The sequence below is a fragment of the Podarcis melisellensis genome (genome assembly GCF_964234715.1).
Source record: "Podarcis melisellensis genome assembly, chromosome: 1".
Lineage (NCBI taxonomy): Eukaryota > Metazoa > Chordata > Lepidosauria > Squamata > Lacertidae > Podarcis > Podarcis melisellensis.
In genome coordinates this window covers 89,536,067-89,557,224 of record NC_138528.1, presented here as the reverse complement: position 1 = coordinate 89,557,224, position 21,158 = coordinate 89,536,067, and the positions used below count along the sequence as shown (strand labels likewise).

At 44.5% G+C, this 21,158-nt stretch overlaps 1 protein-coding gene and 1 long non-coding RNA gene across 2 annotated transcripts in view; one reads left to right on the top strand and one right to left on the bottom strand.

The window, feature by feature from the left end:
- LOC309355369 overlaps nt 1–11,293 on the top strand; it is a 36,304-nt gene extending 25,011 nt beyond the window's left edge. The window contains exon 4 of the long non-coding RNA XR_014162520.1: nt 10,724–11,293. This is a non-coding gene — a long non-coding RNA (uncharacterized lncRNA). The remainder of the gene's footprint in view (nt 1–10,723) is intronic.
- Nucleotides 3–21,158, bottom strand: part of GLI2 (GLI family zinc finger 2) — a 185,156-nt gene continuing 164,000 nt past the window's right edge. Inside the window, exons 9-14 of the mRNA XM_081885514.1 lie at nt 17,775–17,906; nt 16,085–16,234; nt 14,427–14,591; nt 9,857–10,138; nt 6,149–6,485; nt 3–4,672 (exon numbers count right to left, since the gene is read on the bottom strand). Coding sequence (XP_081741640.1) covers nt 2,301–4,672; nt 6,149–6,485; nt 9,857–10,138; nt 14,427–14,591; nt 16,085–16,234; nt 17,775–17,906 — 3,438 coding nt within the window. The 3' untranslated portion in view covers nt 3–2,300. The remainder of the gene's footprint in view (nt 4,673–6,148; nt 6,486–9,856; nt 10,139–14,426; nt 14,592–16,084; nt 16,235–17,774; nt 17,907–21,158) is intronic.

Sequence of the window (21,158 nt, the reverse complement as noted above, 5' to 3'; positions counted from 1 at the left end):
AATTATGAAAAAAATTACTTTTTTAATGTACAAAAACATTTATATACAGTTACAGCATGTGACTGCAATCCTTATGATGTAGAAAACAGCTAAAAAGGTCCTGAAGGTATAAAGACAGAACAATTCAGCTACAGTACTCTTATTAATATACAGAATATATATACAAAGCCAGTATTGTTGTTATAATACTATTACAGTAAAGGCAGGAAGACCACTTTGTAAAGCTGAAGAAAGCAATGAGTAAGTGGGTGACTCCCCCACCCCCATGTATCCATGGAAGATGGCAGCTTGCCACCAGGCAAAGTTCTGACCCATTAATTCAAGGGGCATCCAAAACGGACTTGGCCCACTAACACTCTTGATTATTGTAATTCCACGAAAAGTTCAGTGATCATGATTCACACAACCAAGCCTTTCTGCAAGCCTTTTATAGTTATCCCTTGAAGGTCATGCCCTGTGAGGAGGCTCACCAGTCTTGTCTAGGCCAACAGGTTACACTGCAGTTTGAAATAAAGGATGAACATCAAATTCACTTGATCAAAGTTCATTCACAATTTTTGATTACATTCTGGTTAGATAGGCAATGACAGAACACATGATACTGCAAAACCCAGAAAACCCAGTGGATTTTATTCTCTGCCTTCCCCCCAAGGTCTTGTATTTAGCCTTTGTGAATGAGAAAATAATAAAGAATGCAATTTTGAAATCTTTCACTAATTTCAGTGGGACTTCATGCCTAATTCTCATCTTAATTTTTTTGATGTGATTAATGTCACGACCAAAGTGATCTTTTCCTGACATTTTGGCATGCTGATTCTGCTCCTGTACGATTAGATTTAGCATTTAGGATGTATGGGAGTTCCACTATAATAAGGGGGAAGGGTAACCAATGCAAAACTGATGTGAAAATCTACCCCTTGAAAACTCTGCCACGCCAAAAACTTGTAAGGAGAACTGTGCTCCTTTCCAGTGGCACCATATACCAGACATGGAGAGACTAGTGAATGGAGGGCAAACACCTTCTGCCTATAACATAATCAAAAAGTACCCCAAAGTGATAAATGTGGCTCTGATGCGGCCATCCCCTTTGTGCTTTCAATTTCAATGTTTAGAAAGTGATTCGCAGTCTTTAATAACCATTTTGTGTTATGCATGGCAGGGAACTTTATCCTACTAGTGTAGAAATGATTTTAAATTAGTGGCATTTTCAAACCTCCACTAAATTCTCTGTGATATAAACCAACTTGTAAAAATTACCCTCTGATTAAAAAACAAACAATTCCACACAAGGCATCCATCTTTCACATCTCCTCCCCATCAATGTGTCCCTCTCAAATGTCTTATTATATAGACTGTAGTGCCTTACGTTAATGCATCTTTATTTTATATATGCTTTAAGATACACTTTAGTTGACGTTAATGGACAAGAGATGCCTTGACGACTCAGCAGCTAACGCACAGTAAGGCACTTTGCTGCAAAACTGTTCAGGAGCTGATGCTTCTTGGCTAAGCTGCAAGCTGCAAAGAGCTATATTGGCTGCATAAACAATGCTGTGTATGTGTGCATAAACACACACATGTGTGTGCACGCCTGCACCATCTGGTCACAAAGCAAAGCGTTAAGCATACACAGTATGGCTTTTGGGTTTGGGTCAAAACTGCACCCATCCATTTGTGACTGAAGTGGGCAAGAAACCGCATTTTTGCAGTGATAATTAAGGGGAAACCAAAAGGAGACGGCAAAACAGGTGCAGTTTCAAAGCAGAGCTTCATATGAAACAATGCTTTTCAGTATTTTTGCTCATACCTCTCTAGTGTTCCACATCCAGACAAGTCCCATCTTTTTTAGCTGAAGGGTTGAGAAACTACTGAAGCAAGCCTAATAGATACCTGCTCAGAAGTAAGCTGAGCTGAGTGTGGCTTGCTACATTGGATTGCAACCTATGAGACTTTCAGCCTATGACAAGGGAAAATAGTGGAAGTGATGGTCGGATTTTTAAAAAATGATGCCAAATGTGCCATTGTTTTACAAAGATGGACACTTTAGATAAATGTTTTTGAAAAACAAGCACAAAAATAATGCAAGAGGTGCACCTTTTCAGTACTTCTTTTATGAGGTTTATACATGTTTGTACAAAGACATTTTTTCCTGTGTTTGGAATCCCTTTAATGTATTTAATACTTGTAAAAAAAAAAAGGTCTACTCTATGGAAACTTGTTTTTTATTTTTTTAAAAAAGAATCATAAAATTGCTTAGCATGTAATCTCTTGGATACTTCTAGACAGTTATGCTTTAAGCGTTAAGACATCATGTTCAGAAATTTACTTTCTTCTGCTAGGGTTGTCAACATGGAGCTCATGTCCCCTATTGCCATATTACTAATTCCAGCTGGTATGGATGGCAGTGTCAGAGAGTTTCGGGGAGTTGTAAGGCGGGAAGAGTTCTGGGAGAGATTCTGTAGGATGCTAGGGCTCAGGGTCCCTGACATCAGACTTGAATGGTCCCCATCATCCATGATGGCATCAAAATCTATCTGAGGAGGCTCCAGAACCTGTGAGTCCACAGTGCTTGATACTTGATTAGCCCCAGGAGATGGCATTGTGCCTGGCTTGATGTTCAGTGCACACTGCTGTTGTCTTACACTACAGTCTGCATGGGTATTAAAATTCCCATTTTGTTCATACATGTGTATTTGGCCATAATAGTGCATCAAATGGTTTCCTCCCATGCTGTTATTGTATTGCTGTGGCTGCGATGATGCTACACCAGTTGTTCTCTTGGGGGTGAACTCTACCCTTTCCTGCCCTGGGCTCACATCATTGGCTGGGTGAGATATTCTCATGTAGCCCAAGTGTTGCATAGCACACATCCCTCGGTGCCTGTTTGCTGGACTGGGATTAGGTGGAGGATGAGGCTGAACTAGACCAGAAGGGAAGCTCTGTGCAACAGTACCTATCATATCCTGTTGTGGCTCAAAGTCTTGCTGACTGGAGGTCATTAATGCAGAAGGTTGATGGAAGACCTCCTGTGTCATGGGAAAGTTCATGTGGTTTGGCTGAGACGAAAAGCCCTGCTGATGTCCTGGTTCCTGTGTGACCTGACTGTGCATTATGCATTCTCTGCTACTGTCAACCATTGATGTGGGATCAGCCATAATATCTATCTGCTGAGGATGAGCATGGGATGCAGGCTTCAATATCATGTTGTTACAGGGAGGAGAAAGCTGGTTGAGGTCACCCCCCATTGTGTTTGGGCTCAGCATTTGATTAACCTGATGGTACGCTTCATGCGAGTTCAAATCTGGATTGTTACTGGGTCCCGGATTCACCTGTTGCTGCCTTAAGTGCATGCAGTTTAATCTTTGTCCATCTATGCTTGTGTTTTTCTGCACAAACTGTTGCAGGTTTCCATTCATATTGTTTTGACCCACCTGCATCTGCTGATGGCTAAAGTTCTGATACTGGCCAAAGTTGTGCTTTTGATGAACCACAGCTAAGTTACGTGGAGGGAACTGTTGCTTTGCTTGAGCAGAGGATGCGTCCACCGTACCTGAGCTGACTTCATTCCACTGGACAGGCATGTTGTTCTTGCTCAAGTCAGAATCTGCTCCAAAGTTCATGTGACACTCACTCATCACTGGAGCTGCATGATTCATACCCACATCTGGAGCAGGCACCCTGCTGAGTTGGCTTCCCAGGTTGCTGTGTTGCACTTTTGCATTCACTTGGAAGTTCTGCATTTCATTGCCATAGCCTGCGGAAGAGTTGTCTGCGGCCATGACACCGTTTTGCGATTTGATGTATTGCACTACGTCATCAGGTAGCACAATGTCATCATCTCCGACGGAGCCCTCGGCCTCGCCAGACATCGCTTCCATGGCAATGTTCTCGGTGATACTCGGAGGCCGTGGGGAATAGATGTGCCTGGCGAGGCTTCCGTCGGAACGTGCAAAGTTTGGAAGGCCAAAGTTCCTTCTGTCTGCAGGAGGGTGGAGTGGGTTCATACTGTTGGTGCTGTTGAAACGATGGACTCTAGGGAGGGAAACTGGCTCTCCAGCAGGTCTCCTCACCGGATCACTTGCGCGTCTTGCATTGTTGCCAGGTCCATCGTGAGCAAATCCCAGGGACGCACCATACCCATAAGCGTTGCTGTCACTGCAACGGCGTGGCCCAGGAGGAAGGCGAAAAGAAGGCAGAGCAGGCTCTGGCCCATCCAGAAGGGAAATTTTATTCCTCAGGCTCATCCTTTCCATGTTAGGCAGGGGGGTAGGTGGAGGGCCCCCTGTGGCAGCAGCATACTTGGCTTTCAGCCTGTAGTGCTGCACCGGTGTGAGGTTCAGAAGACCTGGGATTCCGCTGCACTGGCTGGCGTCGCTCGATCTGCGAGAGGCATCCGTGGAAATGGGGTCGTAGGAGTCAGCAGAGCTTGTGTTGTTTGGCCGGGTTCCAAACTGTGACGCTTCACTGGAACGGCGGCTGGAGAAGTAAGGGGATATCCCTGATGACCTGCGGCTGACGGTGTAGGCAGAGCTGATGGTGCTGGTTGAGCTGTCGCGACGTTCTGCTAGTTGGTTCAGCATTGTGACCTCATTGATGGACAGGTCTGTTATCCTTGGGTTAGGCAGCGCTGCAGAAGAACCACCACCACCACCCATGTTGTCCAGTAGACAGCCTGGTGGAGAGTGGTAGAGAAAAGAGGCTTGTTATTCAGTGTTGATAGCGGAGAGACAACTCGGTTGCAAGTACTTTGTTACTTGAACTCATCTTACCTCCCCGTTTCCCCATATTACCAAGCATCTACCACATGCAACATATTCAGGCTGTTATCAGGGTTGCTTACCATGTGCTGGGGACAGCAAATAGTATTGAAAACATCTGAAGATGGTGTGACAGAGCGACTGTTGCCCATTGCTGTACACACACATATCCTTTGCTTGGCTGCCAAGTTTGGTCAAACAGGTTTTGCAGGTTTTTGAAGTGCTAGCAAATAGGCTTGATCTGTGATAATGCACATAGGATGACTCTGTCATATCAGCTTTAGCTCTTGGAAAGGGGGTGGGGAGGGAAACAAGTGTCTCTCCCCAGCCAAAGGAAATGTAGTTTGCAAAGGAGAACAGGGACCTGGGCATCGAAAAGCAATACAGTGACTGTTGCAGAGTCACACATTAAATTACCACCGAAACAGCTATGAGAGAATGTCTTAGGGCTATACTGTGTCAGAATGAAAAATATGATGGGCACAGCTTCCTTTAAACAAGTACCATCAATCAGCTATGAAGAATGATTTCAAAGATTTACAAAGAGGAGTCACTTCCTACCCAGAGATGATTATAATGCAGTGCTATTCAACTGGACCTCCCACGTCCAGTATTTACTATTGACTTAGCATACTCCTGGGACTCCACACTTACCGAGTTTGTAAATATACGCCACAAAAATGTAACAATGCCATTTTCATGGTGAAAGAAACAGTTCCTCATAGATCATTTAGATTTCCCCTCTGAGCCCAGGGTACTCTAGGAGAAAAAACTGAGAGCAAGAGGAAGGAAATTTGCCTGGGAAGGCAAGAGCCTTCTTTTAGTATGGCAGTGTCAGGTTCAGCAGCAGTTTCTCAGGGAGACAAGGAAGTGCAGAACAACCACATTGCAATATGATATCTGAGTTGGAGAGTTCAGCAAACTAATGGAAGTCTGTTTGCATGTTCTATGTTTGGGTTTGGTTCCCAGCTCAACCCTTGTATTTGTTTTAAAGTGGGGAGGGAGGAAGTGCAGGGGATTATAATGGCAGGGCCTTGAAACACTAGCAAGGTAAGCTGTGAGATCTTAGAATTGTAGAGTTGGAAGGGGCCCTAAGGATCATCTAATCCAACCCCTTGCAATGCAGGAATATGCAGCTGTCCCATACAGGGATCGAACCTGCAACCTTGGCGTTATCAGTACCATGCTCTAACCCAGTGTTTCCCAACCTTGGGCCTCCAGCTGTTTTTGAACTACAATTCCCATCATCCCTGACCACTGGTCTTGCTAGCTAGGGATGATGGGAGTTGTAGGCCAAAAACATCTGGAGGCCCAAGGTTGGGAAACACTGCTCTAACCAACTCAGCTGAGTTAATGCTTATGGACAGATCTCAAACAGTGGCCAGACTTACCATTGCCTGGGATGGGAGGCAGCTTGGTATTTCTGACTTGTGGGGCCGGATTCACCCACGAGCAAGAATCCTTCACTGTCCTGAGTTTCTCTTTCTTGAGCTGCTCAAGGCGTTGCATGGTTGTCATTTGTTTCCTCAGCTGCAGACTGACGGTTGAATTACCAGATGAGACCGTCGAGTCTACAACAGGAGTGCCATCTTCCAACGCGGTCAGGTCCCCCAGACTTCCCCCACTGTGCATGTTCATTTCGACTCCACTGTCATTGTTGTTGGTGCTCCCAAGTGGTGATGGTTCACTGCTGCATGAGGATTGGCCACCAGGACTGGACTGATACATCTTAGAGAAAACAAAGAAAGAGGAGGAGGTTGGCATCAATAATAATAATAATATAATAATAATAATTTATTATTTATACCCCGCCCATCTGGCTGAGCTTCCCCAGCCACTCTGGGCGGCTCCCAATCAGTGTTAAAACAGTACAGCATGTGAACCATCAATGTGATGGTTCTTCCCCAGTATCAGCTTTGCTTTGCTAACATCTATTACGGCTGCACCAAATTTTCTCATTTCACAGTTCACATCCACAAAACTAGCAGGATCAAGGCAAGGCAAGCAAATTACTAGAAAAAAATGCATAAGCTTGCAGAAAACTTCCGTTGTTCCACCACCCTTTCCTTTCTGTGGTTGCTCCTTCTTCTCTGCACCATTGTAGCACTCTCTTCCTTTTCACCCCTGCCTTCTGCCATATTCTGCCCACATTGTTACTCCGATTAGCCATGGTGACCAGCATGGTTTTGTTTAGAGGTGTCCATGACATCATCGCATCAGATGTGATCTTGCAATGTTGCTGGCAAAAACCACAAGTGTTAACAAAACCTATTGGATTAGATCACAGAAAGGGCAAAAAATTTTTTATTTTAAAATATTTATATGGTGCTTTTGGGGGGCAGAGCCCATCCAAAGCAGCTTCTGATGATAATGATAATACAGTAGTACCTCGGGTTAAGTACTTAATTAGTTCTGGAGGTCCGTTCTTAACCTGAAGACCACTTTAGCTAATAGGGCTTCCCGCTGCCACTGCACCACCAGAGCACGATTTCTGTTCTCATCCTGAAGCAAAGTTCTTAACCCGAGATACTATTTCTGGGTTAGCGGAGTCTGTAACCTGAAGCGTATGTAACCTGAAGTGTATGTAACGTGAGGTACCACTGTAATAATGAATCAATATTACAGGAAGAAAGATAAAAGACCTTCATAACTTCCATAATGTAATATTCCAGTCTCCCTCCAGTGAGACAAAATTACTCAAATACGAATAAGAAAAATAGCATTGTAATGAACAGCATCAAAAAGTACTTAAAATAAGAGGCACTTGGGGGGATTTATGAAAACAAACCTTTTAAAAGGCAAACTTGTACAACTTAATCCTGCATTTATTTTATTTTTTAAAGAGCATAATTTCATTGTGAAAATTTGTTTTATTTTTGTTGTTGCTCAGGCTCCCCACGACTGAATGAATTGGGACTGGTTATTTTAGCTGGGTAACCTGTTTTCACCACTTGGCCTATACAAAGGGCTTTGTGGATTGGCATATACTTAAAATGTGTATTATTCATTCCAGTATCTTTTCAACTGTATTTATTTATACAACTAGTACTACAAAACGGGATGCTCATGGTAATGTTTAACTTAGCAATCATCAGTTTTGAAACAGTTGTAGAACTTTTTAGTGTCTATCTTGCATCACTGGAATTTTGTACATTAAAAGAATTAAAAGCCATACCAAGCAGTCACCCCAGCCCCAGGCTTCAATCAAACTTAACTAAGCCAGGTCTGTTTTCTGTGTAAACAAATCCTCATTAGGTGATAAAGCCAATGTGTTCATTATTGCCTGCAAGTGTGATGGCACTGTAGTGTGGACACAGGTTTTCCATAAGATAAGTGATTAAGCTAATTTGTATGCCTTTTTCAAGCACGGGTATGTAAACATCAGGGAGCTAAAAGGCCTGAGGGTGGATTTTCTTTTCTGTTAACTTGGAAGAACTGTATGTGCTCATTCAAGAAACTTAAGCTCTTGATGCTTTTCTGAGATAAACCTGGAACATTAGAAGATCTTCCCCGCTCCACAAACTCTACAGTGTGCCTGTTTGTCTGCAGCAGAATCAAGCCCCAAAAGCTTCAGGCACAGTGCACGACTCATGGTTCAAAGGACCCCTTACATGCTTGTCCGACAGTCTTTATAGACAGATAAGGGCATGATTTGCAGGCTTAGGTTTGGTAAATGTTTTTTTTATTAGGAGGTATATTTCACATTAAGTAATTTATTTGCAATAAAGGTTAAATGTTTTCTGCTGGCTCAAAGGAAAAGCTCTTTGCTGTCCAGGCTATGGAATGATGATTTACGATTGCTGATCCTAGATGGCTGTAGAGCTGGAATGCCAGATGACACTTGGTTTAAAGGTTTCCTTCTTTTTCACAACATCTCAGTTCTACAGAATACAGCAGGGTGAGTGGGTGGACAGTTCTTTCCATTGCCCACCTAAGAACAATATATTTGCTGTGAAAAGAGAAGGTCACAGGGCTCCATAGAGCCCCACATTTACTAGAGAAGTGGAGAGATGCTAACCAGGAGATGTTGGCAATGCTATCTGTAGCAAAGTAAACTCTGAAACAGGCACAACAGCATAGGACTGTCATCATGCATGAAATCTATGACCTGTAATGCCACAGCAGTACACTAGAACAGCTATGTTTGCAACACAGGCTAATGGTGCGACACAAGTCTTATTTAATAATTGCTGCCACTGCTTGGAATATTAAACGGATCAGCTTTGCCTTGTGCCTGGATAAATTTGACTCCAGCCTGAATTGAAAGTAAGCCATAAAAAGGAGTAATTATTGAAATGCCAGTATGGAAAGGATGAAGTAGAAAGAAATATGGACCATGGCTATTTCACCCACACATTCTACTTTGGCACCTGGACAGATATGCACATTTTATGTCTTTTGTACAGAGACTATGACAAAGACAGTGTATTTGCTCACCTTAGTACCGACTGTCCTTGTGAAGTAGAGTAGAGAAAGTTAAGAGAGGAGAAAGAACAGGTTGTTAGAACACAGACAGCACAAAAGGAAAGGGCCAAGGGTACGGATGGAGCAATGGAGAGAACCAAAAAATAATGGCAGATAAGCAACATCCACAACACAGGTAAATGAATGTTTGGCCTCTTAAAATACAATACGTAGACATGGTTAATTATTATTTCTATTGCATCATCAGTGTGCACACAGTGCAAGAGGTCATATCCCAAGGATGTTTTGGGCATGGTATATTTTGCTTGAATGCAAGGTATTGAGAGTGCCGTCTATTAAGAGCAAGCTCTGATTTATACAAAAAGGAAGTGTAGGCAAATCTTGAATGAATTCTGTTGTCAAAAGTTAAAACCCAGCTGGAGAGAGAGTGTGAGAGAATGCTTTTCTAAATGCTTATAGCAGTTAGCAGTTAATGCTGTAATTTACATTGCATCATTGCTGCAACCCTTTGGAATATTTCACATAGAGAAGAAAATATGCATAGGATCATAGGTGGGCCTTAGTGAAATCTGAGCTGGGAGATTTGAAAAGGTGGTGGTAGGGAAAAGTAGGCAACTTCATTTGCCACTTGGCACATTAATTGTCATCACCAGTATTTCAAAGCAAGTTCTTACCACAGAGTTCTCCGTCTTTATTGTTTTGACTTGTAAGCAGTCCTCCATGCCTCTGGTGGTGCTGTTTGCCTCAGCCCGCTCGTCTGAAGCCTTTCCACTCTGCTTGGCACTTGCTTCATTGTCGCTGTTTTCCTTCAGTGCAGGCGGTCTCAGGTGAACGTCATTGCGTTGTTTCTTGGTGACATGGGCCTCTGGCCCGTGCACAGTCTTCACGTGTTTCCTGAGGGAACTGGGGTCTGTGTATCTCTTTGTACAGCCCGGAATTTTACAGACGTAGGGTTTCTGCCAATGGGAACACATCTAAAGTTATACACCTGAAGCAGACAGAAATATACGAGACACAGTTCAATGACAATTTTGCTTGAATGACAATGTCGGTGTGAATTTGGAGCGGACCTGGGAGCGGCTTGAATTTCTCAATAGGCAGTGATTTTTGCAAGCACTGATCCAACATACAGCAGATTCTGTAATAGCTGTGTGCAGATCTCCCTCTGACAGACTAGTTTCATTGGTTTGGGCTTAGTCATGGTTAAAGCAGGCCACCAAAATCAATAATGAACTCAGTTGTGAGTGACTAACTTAAGTTCCATTAATCTCACTGGAGCTAGTTTTAGCATTACTTAGTCTGGGTCTGAAAAAAACCATTGAAAAAAATCAATTGAAATGCAGTTGTGCCGAAAAACTTTTCTCATACCCCAGATGTAGTGTCTTTCTCTGAGTTGCTTAGGACTGATATGCCCTGGGCTGCTGGTAAGGAAGGGTGTGTGTCTGTGTACAGATGGATAGATGAAATTGTCCTGGGGTGTCAACCCAAAATAGTCTAACACCTTGCCTAATAGTATTTTGCTTGATTTGCATTTGTTCCAGTTGCCGCAGGAATGTTAACAAGGATTAGCATGGGATATGGCTGAGATGTACAGGGAATCTCTTCAAGGAAACCTTTCTGCTGAAATATGGTAGCCTGGGAGGCCAGCAGGAGGGAAAGAGGCACCCTATTTTACAGAGAGCCAGAGAGACAAGCCAGACTGGATTTACAAGCCATCAGATCTCCCTCACATCTCCATCACCTGTCAGGAGGGTAAGCTGTTATTGCTGCACGGTGGAATCCACAGACGTGCAGTGCTTTTGAAGAGGATAATGCTGTAACTATTGGAGCTATGAGTCACCGATAACCACAACACAAACAAAGTTAAGGACTGCACAGCTGGAAAGAGAAGTAAGAAAACAGGAAGGTATCCTGCCCCTCACCTCCCTGCCAGCAATTTATCCATTCCCAAATCCAGAGTGCGTTTGCACAAATGCGGTTAGAGCAGGATAGCCCCTGAGATACTGTTTCTGAAGGGCTGAATTCATATTTTAAAATGCCATTTCAGGCTAACTAGCTGCTTAAAGTACTTTTCCACTGGGACCTTGGAAGCGGTCCATCCAAAGAATAAGCAGGTACAGTGGCGCCTCGCAAGACGAAATTAATTCGTTCCGCAAGTCTTTTCATCTTGCGAGTTTTTCGTCTTGCAAAGCACGGTTTCCCATAGGATTGCATTGAAAATCAATCAATGCGTTCCTATGGAAACCGCCTTCAGACCAGGTCTGGGGACAGTCTGTCCCCCGACCTCTTCTGAAGGCCGGCGGGGGGCGAAAGTCTTTGCTTCCCCCCCGCCTGCCTTCCCGGGACAGTGGAGACTTCTCCGCTGTCCCGGGCGATCTTAAAATGCTGGCGGGCGGCAGCGAAGGCTTCACTGCTGTCCCCCAGCATTTTAAAAGCCCCCGGGACAGCGGAGACTTCGCTGCCGCCCGCCAGCATTTTAAGATCGCCCGGGACAGCAGAGAAGTCTTCGCTATCCCGGGAAGGCAGGTGGAGGGGAGCAAAGACTTTTGCCCCCCGCCGGCCTTCAGAAGAGGTTCAGGACTTCTTCTGAAGGCCGGCAGTGGGCGAAAGTCTTTGCTCCCGACGGCCAGCATTTTAAAAGCGGTCCGGGATAGCGGGAAAGCGCAGCGCAATTCCCTGCTATCCCGGACCGCTTTTAAAATGCTGGCGGTGGGGAGCAAAGCCTTTCGGCCCCCGCTGGCCTTCCTGGACCTCTTCTGAAGGCCGGAGGGGAGCGAAAGGCTTTGCTCCCCACCGCCAGCATTTAAAAGAGGTCCCCGGAGATTTCCCTATGGACTTTCTTCTTGCGAAGCAAGCCCATAGGGAAATTCGTCTTGCGGAACAACTCAAAAACGAAAAACTCTTTCATCTTGCGAGTTTTTCGTTTTGCGAGGCGTTCGTCTTGCGGGGCACCACTGTATACATTCTTCCAATTTTAGCAAGAAGTGAGCATTTACTTTGTCCTATGTAGTATCTCTTTGCCTGGTAGATGCAGAGCATTGTGCTTTGCATTCAGAAGGTCCCAGGTTAAATCCTCACCATCTCCAGGTAGGGAATGTCCCCTGCCTGAAATCATGGACAGCTGCTGCCAGTCAGTGTAGACAATACTGAGACGGGTGAGTGGTCTGATTCTGTATAAGGCAGCTTCCTATTTCCCCCCCCCCCCAGAATAATTCATGTCCGCTATTATCTCCTCCTACGTTAGGTGGGCTGCTGCACAGTTTGGCTTGAACAGTGGAGGGGAAGATCAGTGGAGGGTAACAGATTCAAGCCTGAAGAATGGTTTGCATCGGAAGCAAGAAATAAAGGACTTCATTAGTCACTCATACTCCACATCATTAGGGCCAACCTTGGGAATTCTGCCAAAAACAATTCACCCCCACTCCTTCCAGAAAGTTACTGAACTTTCCCCTCTGCAGAGTCCTCCAGAGTCAGTTCTGGTCTTTTGGGGAACTGAGTATCGCAGTTCCCCTGATGAGTAACAGTTGCTGTCCAGCCAATTGTCAAGAGGGAGAATTTTACCTGGCACTCTTTTCTGGAGAATAGATGACGCTCTGGCCAGCCACTCTGTTTCTTCATCAGTGTGACTGACCATCTTGTAAAACCCAAGTGGGGAACCTGAAGGCTTCATTCCTTCATGCATTCCTTCATGGGCTCCAGAACCAAAAGGTAATGATGAGCAATGATGTGACTCTTACTTTTGTATAGTAGGTTGCGTTCCATTTATGGAAAACCCAGAGATTTCTACATGCCTCGCAATGCAGCTTTCTCTCCATCCAGACAAGTAAGAGGCATTATTGCAGCTCAAGGCCACATTCAAAGAGTGCATGGAGGAGGGTGGCTGAGAGGTATGGGATGGAGAGAGGAGGCATGGGGAAGGGGGCAGTGCCCTAGAGAGGCAGAGAGGACAGCATTGGGTTTGCAGCCTGGAGGTTCCCCACAACATTGCAAAAGTAGTTGTTTATCAGAAGTAATACACAATGGGTTTTGCGGTGTGTGTGCGCGCTGGTTTGACACACACGAAATGTGCTCACACAGAGCTCCCACTGCCTACCCTTGACTTCTAACCTGCAGCGCCTCTAATTCCCCTTCCACCCATTCAAACTTCTTGTATTTACATGAAAAACAATAAAAATTGTTTGGGTAGAAACTTCAAACAACATTTTTTGTTCCATGCCTGGAACAAATCCATTCCACACAAATGCAGCACTACTTAATGAAGCAAATTATATGTTCTGTTTCTGAAATGGCCATATCACTTTGCAACCTTAATTTTTCAAAATAAAGAAAGACCTCAGTTCCCCCTCCTATGCCACGTTTCTTACCAGTATCTTTGTAACCCTTTTCTTTCTCTAAACATCTCCCTCTACCTTGCCTCCAAGCCCTCCTGTGCAATGAAACAAGCACATTGCCATATTTGTACGAAAGGAAACTCTTGCGTTTGCAGAGGAGATTAAAAATAGATGAACAGGCATATTAGTCTGAGATCCCTAACATGATGCCACCCAAAGTTGGCTAGGCTAAGGTTGTCACTTTAAAAGTCCTGTACCCATACCAGTCTACTTACTCATAGTAATTCATATTAATCATTACAAATGAGGGTAGAGGCTAAACCTGGCCCGGTCACAGCTGTTTTCAGAACTTTGGAGCACCCCACCTTCCTGCCATTTTCTTAATTAGTGGTAATATAAATTTCAACCTCGGCATTAGCCTTTTGCAGTAGACCATCACATGCTTTACAATAAATGTGATTTCCTGCCCTCCCCCAGCTCCTAATAACGGATCTTCATTAGCAAGGCTTAACAAAGCATTTGCCTTGTGCTCTAGCCTTGCGTGTCCACAAGGCAGGAACTGCGTTAGGCTTGGATCCTAGCTCCGTGGGGCTTCATTCCAAAACAGCAAATACGAGGAGCTGCTCAGATTAGGAAGGGCTTGGCATGTGGCAAGAACCAGCCTGTGGGCTCAAAGCTAGGGAGGATGTCTGCTCAACGGCGTGGTGGTTTCTAGGCTGGCATTCATAAATATCTAAATATCAAACTAGCATAGTCTACATTTGCAGCTCAGCAAATATTAAAAAGAGTTGTGTATCATTATGGTAGGAATTTGCTCTGTATAGAAAATCCAAGTGTGTAAAGAATATATTATTAGCAGCATTTAAATAAAAATAAAACACCTTTACCTGTTTTGGTGAAGGCTTTCACCTACCTCATTGGAATGCGTCCTGTTCTGGTGTTTTGCTCGGTCAGAAGCATTAGAAAAGGCCTTATTGCAGCCCTCATGTTCACAGACGTAAGGTTTTTCACCGGTGTGAGACCTCAGGTGTGTCTTCAAGTTCTCTAGCCTCGAATAGGCTTTGGAGCAACCCTCAAACTAAAACAAAAGAGGAGTGTTAATCAGCTGGAGGCATTTTTCCATCTCATCTGGTTTCAATCTTCACCTCCTCCAAGAACATTATTTCCTAGGCAGATCTTTCCTGAGCAGGCTGTGGGGGTAAAGGGCTTCCCCACCCCCCTATGCACATAATCTGGGCAGCTGATTTAAAGCAGAGGGCCTGAATGTTTAGTCACAGCCCACTCTGTATGGCTATCTTAAGGCACTCTCTACACAGCAGGCATGACAGTTGTGGAGACACCAGGGTTTCCTATAGTAAACACACTTGTATCTTCGAACTGCCATGCACATGTGCCTGAAGGCCCTAATTTAGTGACACAAATATTTTATCTATGCTTCATGTGTTTGCAGTAAACACCAGTACATCCCTAGTGCAGCAATGGCAGCAGATCCTGCCACTTTAACTGTGGAGCTGCCCTGACATTCCATGTGCATTGAGGTACCATTTCTTTGCACTGAAAAATGTATGTTACTGGATAGAGATAACTAGTAGTTCAGCTATTTTGAAGCAGTACACAACGACTCTGGGCAGAAATATGGATTAAGGGCAGCTTTGATCTTAATCTAAGTACCAAAAATTTGAGATCTGAAAAGTTGTTAGGCATCTCCTTCACTCCATCACAAATTCTCTCAAAAAGGATGTGTCTAAAAAAACTGCACCCCAGCCTAGTCTCTGGTTCAGTTTGAATCAGGTTCCACATCTCAGTTTGCTTTCAAAGACCAAGCACACATTGAAAAATCACTACACAATGAACCTGGACAGCAAACTCTCCACCAGATGAGGTTTTAACTTACATTACGGCACTATATGGAATGAGTTCTTCACTCGGGAGTTAGGAGTAGTAGCCAAGTGATTATGAGGTGATAACCTGGCTAGACTGCAACTTTCCAGAATGCAGAAGGAGATTGCCTCCATCCCTAGATTAAATTACTCAGAGGGGCTTTCAAGGAAACCCTATACCTTGTGGGTGAAGTAAATCAGAGACAGAACTAGTTTGCTCATCCACCAGAACAGGAGAAGGGCAGTTTTGGAGTCCTGCTCATTGGGTGATGTTTGTGCTGCACACTCCTTTCACAATTCAATTTGCTCTCTGCTCGTGGAATCTGTGGTCTGAATTGTGTTATGTGGGTCTGCAGGAGTTCAGTGCCTGTTGTGTTGGATAAAGCACCATACGTCCTTGCTCAAGCCTGCACTACGCATGGGCATAGTGTAGGGTACATCCAATAACCAAAATCTTCACACACACACATCCTCTGTAGGGAAGACATTGGGCATGCATGTGTAGGAATCTACATGCTATGTATGCAAACATGGGGAAGGCAGGGTTTAGACCAGCGCACATAGGCTTTATACATTTTACCAAGCAGGTCTTAAGATTCCCACCTTAATTTCTACTCTGTGCTTAAATGGGCATGATGCGACCAATCCAACACATCAATCTGTGTGCATGTTGATGGTTTCAGTATCTTACCGTGCACTTGTGTGGCTTTTCCCCAGTGTGCCTTCGCATATGCACTACCAGCATGTACTGTGCTTTGAATGGCTTCTGCTCCCGCGTACACTCTTGCCAACGGCAGACAAACTCCTTCTTCTCCCCATGAATGTGATCATTATTGATATGCTGGAAGGAGAGGAAAGAAGAAGAAGAAGTCAGGCTGTTAAAAAAAGAAGAAGGAAGACAGTGCCACTTTCTTGGTGGACAAGGAGGCTATCAAAGGCTACATATTACTGCTAATATCCCAGGCAAAGAGGATACTGGCCTGATCCAGAAGAGCTCTTAGTTCTAACCTTCCATCAATAAGACCCATGGAATACATATTACTGGGAAAGGGCATTAAAGAACAGTGGTTCATCTCGCTTCATTTCAGCAAATACAGGGAATTCCAAGCAGTTCTGTGAGTGGACTGATGGATCTCTCTGTCTCTTCTCCGCCAGCCCAAAGGAGGACTGTTTCCATGCTAGCCACAAAGAAAGAAAAGTATCTTCCTCAGCAACCAAATGGAAACCAAGCAGACTGGTGGAGAAAAGGGGGCAAGTCTGCTTATTTTCTATTACCTAGCCTCCTAAAAGTGTTTAATGGACTGCTTTTCCATGATGGCTTCACATTTTCTATAGCAACCAGAATGGAAATGCAGGCTATTGTTATTTATTAAATTTCCACACCAGCCTTCATCTGCGGATCATGGAGCAGCTTACAATATAAAAACACAGAAATGCATACCATAGTAACAAAGAAAAACAATTGCCCTCCCTTGGTTTAAAAGGCCATAGATTGTTTCCACAGTGAGGTGGTGAATGGGGAAGCTGAATTTAAGTAGTGTGTGTGTGTGTGTGTGTGTGTGTGTGTGTAGAATAGATCCACCCTAAGCAGACTAGCTTTAATGCTGATTTATCTTGCCAGATTTAAAAAGAATAGAAAAGCCAGTCATGTTTGGGATGTGCATCCTATCCCTGCCCCCATTCCTCTTACCATTACACCCATTATTAAAATTGATGATAACTGTCAGTTTGCAAAGCTGACAAACCCAAAATCTCTGCTAAATGGAGAGAAGGAAAAATGGCAGTTTTATCTCACTTTGTTGTTTCCACAGAGAGTATTTTTGACATGAATATAACAGGGGGCCCAGGGCTTAAACCCTGTGGTCCAGGTCAGGGAAGGAAACCACAGTCTGTAGAAGCTGGGCAACCAATACTCTAGCCCAGAAATCATCCAGGTCCTGCATGATCTCAGAGAGCCAAAGCTATGCTGACAAAGCTCCCAGATCCAATGTACTTCCTCAGCCTGAGCATCATTTTGTAGGGAACAGACAAAACAAGACAAGTGTTTCCAAGTTAACAATAAGGGTTGGGAATGCCTCAACATCAGGCAACAGTTGTTTATAATTATCTAGGCAGGTTGTTTATCGTTACCGGGGTTTCTCAGTCTTAGCAGCTGGAATGCTGAGAAAAATACAAAATAATCCATCAAAAGCTAGTCAGTAGCTCGGTCCTTCTGGGAGTTTGACCTGATTTGGCAGGGTTTACATATGCTGTGCCCTGACCGGCCCCTTTCAGTAGCTCGCTGCATGACTTCTGGCTGCACAGCATCATGATATGAAGGGAGGACGACACCCCCTTCCCCTGAAATTTATGACTGGTGTCTCTTCCCTGACACCACTTACATGGACAAGCTGCTCCTGAGTATCATACTCCTTCGCACAACTTTCCCAGTGACAGTTGGTCTCATAAATAACTTCGGGCTCCTGTTTGCATTCGTCCTTATCAAGTTCCTCTTTCAAGTCTGTCAGATGCTCCTGCAAGATACAAAGCACTCTGCGTAAGATGGACTGGTTTTGCCTGAACTCCTCAGTCACCCATAGATTACACAGCAGGTGCTCGTGGAAGAAAGAAAAGCACCATCGCAGGGCGACAGCGACAGCATTGCTGGCGAGTCACAGAAGGGCCTGCCCAGAAATGGCATCTAAGCGAGGAGCCGAGCATTACGCGCAGACCAGGTGACTGAATATAGAAATCTGGGGTGCTTCCAGACAGGGGCTTTGTTTGCCAAGGGGTCACTGAGATACTGCAGTCAGGTCTCTGGGAATAGTTGTAGTCCCCCCCTCCCTGTTTTACTTATCAGGCTTCCCCTGTCTGGAAGAACTCTGAATCCGATGGGAGGTGGGAAATGCAGGTTGGCATTTTGTTGCCAACCACACTCTGTAGAAACGGCAAAAAATATTATTAATAATAAAATCCCTTCATTGTATGATGAGCACTGACCCCACAATAAAGCACCCCGGGTGTCTGACTTGTGCCGCAGACCACCTCTGCTCCCCTGCAGCCAAACAACTGGCCTTACTTATGTACCACGTTTCACTGATGACCTCAAGACACTTGCAGGATTTTTTGACTGGTGATTTTGACACAGTTTGCATAAATGAAAACAACAATAAATACATAGAAAACAACTAGCACAGTCCCCCCCTTTTTAAGGCAGAGAGTTTTTAAAAGTATTTCAGATGGTGGAAAAAAATGATTAAAAATGCCTATGTAAATAAGAACATTTTTGCCTGGCCAGAAAAATGAGGAAAGGACAGCACCAGCAGCTGGAACCTCTGGGAAGCTGGGGAAGAGGACTCACCATCATTGATCCCCCCCAAAAGATTTCCATTTTGCTGCTGTTAGCCTCCTGGGAGGAAGAGATGAGGAATCCAGCTGCAAATTGTCTATCCTGGTGGGAAGACCCCCTACCCCTCTAAACTGTATTTAAGCCACACTGTTGAGGCTCCTTGGAGTCCAGTATGGCCAGTACCTAGATCTTTTATTTATTGCTGTGTTAAGTTACTTTTTGCATTGTGCTTAATCAGTTCAGTTCAGATTATTCCTTTTGCAATACTGAATTTAATTGTGTGTTGGCTGAATGGTTGATTTTGTCCTGTTTTAAGTTTCTGATATGTTTTATAAACTGGTTTCTCCTCCAGTCCTCCCAATTGCCACCTCTATCGGACGGCTGATGGAAGCTGGAGTCTAATATCTGGATGGCCACCTGTTTCCTCTGCCATCGAGGCTAGAAGAGATCTGCATGATTTCCATGTTTTTACTGCAAAGAGTAGAGTCTGTATCAACTCACTCACAGCCCAGATACCCCTCCTCCCTACTTTCTTTCGCTCTCTGTGCCACACCTATCCACAAACACACCCAGCCTCAACTCAACTGGGACTTGGGACCGTTCCGCATGTCAAAAAGTGGCAAATCTGCTAAGTTTGCACTCAAACAGGGAACCTCAGACAATCACGTCTTACCAAAAAAATCTACCTGTGTGAAACATGCATTTGCAGTGTGTGCCATGGTCAGAAAATTACGTAGGTGTACATAAAGAATATTGTGAGTGTACAGCTGGAAGCATAATCTTACACCGTTTTTTTAATATTGTGGGCAGAATTCACCAAACCAACCCTGTCAATGGAAGGATGGCGTAAGGACTTCCACTTGTGCTACAGCGATTTCTCCCCCTCTCCTCCTCTTGCCTGTCTCCTGAAATTGGCTTGGGGGTGGAGAACCCCCAAAACAGCACACAGAGGGAGGAGCAGGGGGCAGGGAATCATTCCATTTGGCAAGCTGAAATGCTTGCACAGACAGAACATTTGGAAGAGGGAGAAATCCCTCTTGCACATTGACTTCTACCTGGTATTTTAACATTTCTGTGACCCACCCTGAGACCTCATGGTGAAGGGTGAGCTATAAACCAACAACAACAACAACCATAAGTGAAGAAGCCTTTACAATGAAATAAATTTTAACTCTTAAGTATGGGGTTTTAGGAGGGCAAAATTTAGAGATACATACGGAATTACCTAAACGACACTTGGATTAATCTTGCCCCATTCCTAACCTCAAGAAATCCCCCTTTGCACTCTCTCCATGTAAGAGACCACAATCCATGACCTGATTAAGCTGGGAGTAAAGCAGGCTGGTTATTCTACGTCATGTGCTGCTTCCTGCCATTGTGTGCTGAGGTGTTCCTAAACCCAAAGCTCTGGAGAGATGCCTCTTTGCCCTAATCGTGCTGACTACAGCATGTTTATCTTTCCCAGATATGCTATCTTCATCAATTTTACCAGCCCCCTGATGATTGCACATGTTGCTGTCCCCATGCATCATGCCAAAACCCGCTTCTGAACTGGAGCTGAAAGAGAAATTTGTCATAAACTCTTCTGTTGGCTTGACAATAGCATCGCCTCATATTTCATGAAAATGAAGTGCCCAGAGCACTCCCAATAGTTTACAGTTGTGATAAAGAACGGTCAGATAGATACTGCCAGCCATTAAACAGTTTGGAAGTGTGCGGCTCCGACAAGAGCACAGAAGCCGGTGGGCTCTTGTGGGTGTCAAATGTGGTGTCATTGAGGTAAAGGATGCTGCTGTGAGCAATTCCTCCCTGAATAGGGGCAGCTCCTTGCTGGAGAGCTTCCTAGCTGCGCACAAGATCTCCTTGTAATCTATGTTTGCTCTGAGACACCATTACTGCTTGCTTTGCAGTCTACAAGTGGCAAACATCATTTTTAAAGGCATCTGGCTGAAATACGGCATTTCTGCCTAAGCCAGCAGGAGGATTCCATGACCCAGGAACCCACAGCGTGTCTCAGTCCAATCACTCATGAAAAACCAGCACCTACCCATCATGCTGGGACTTAGAGTAGGCAATCTATAACCTCCAAACACTCCCGTTGATCTGCTTTGTCCAACAACCCACCCACCCCAAACCCATGCATCTTTCAAAGTGGAACCCAGCAGCCTTGTTTAAATCCCTCCCCATTATAATTTACAAATTGTGAACTGCAGATTTGGTCATGTGTTGGAGCTGTTCTAGGTGTACATGCTCCCATTTGATCTTCATGTGGCAGAGAAATGTGAGCATCCCCTTTCCCCCAGTGTTAGCATTCTTTCCTTGGTCGAAAGGGACCCCCAAATCTACTCTCATTTTCTCTCCCTCTCCCTTTGCATGGCAGAATAATCTGTTCACAGACCTCACTACAGATGAACCTGTCTGGGCAAATCAGACTACA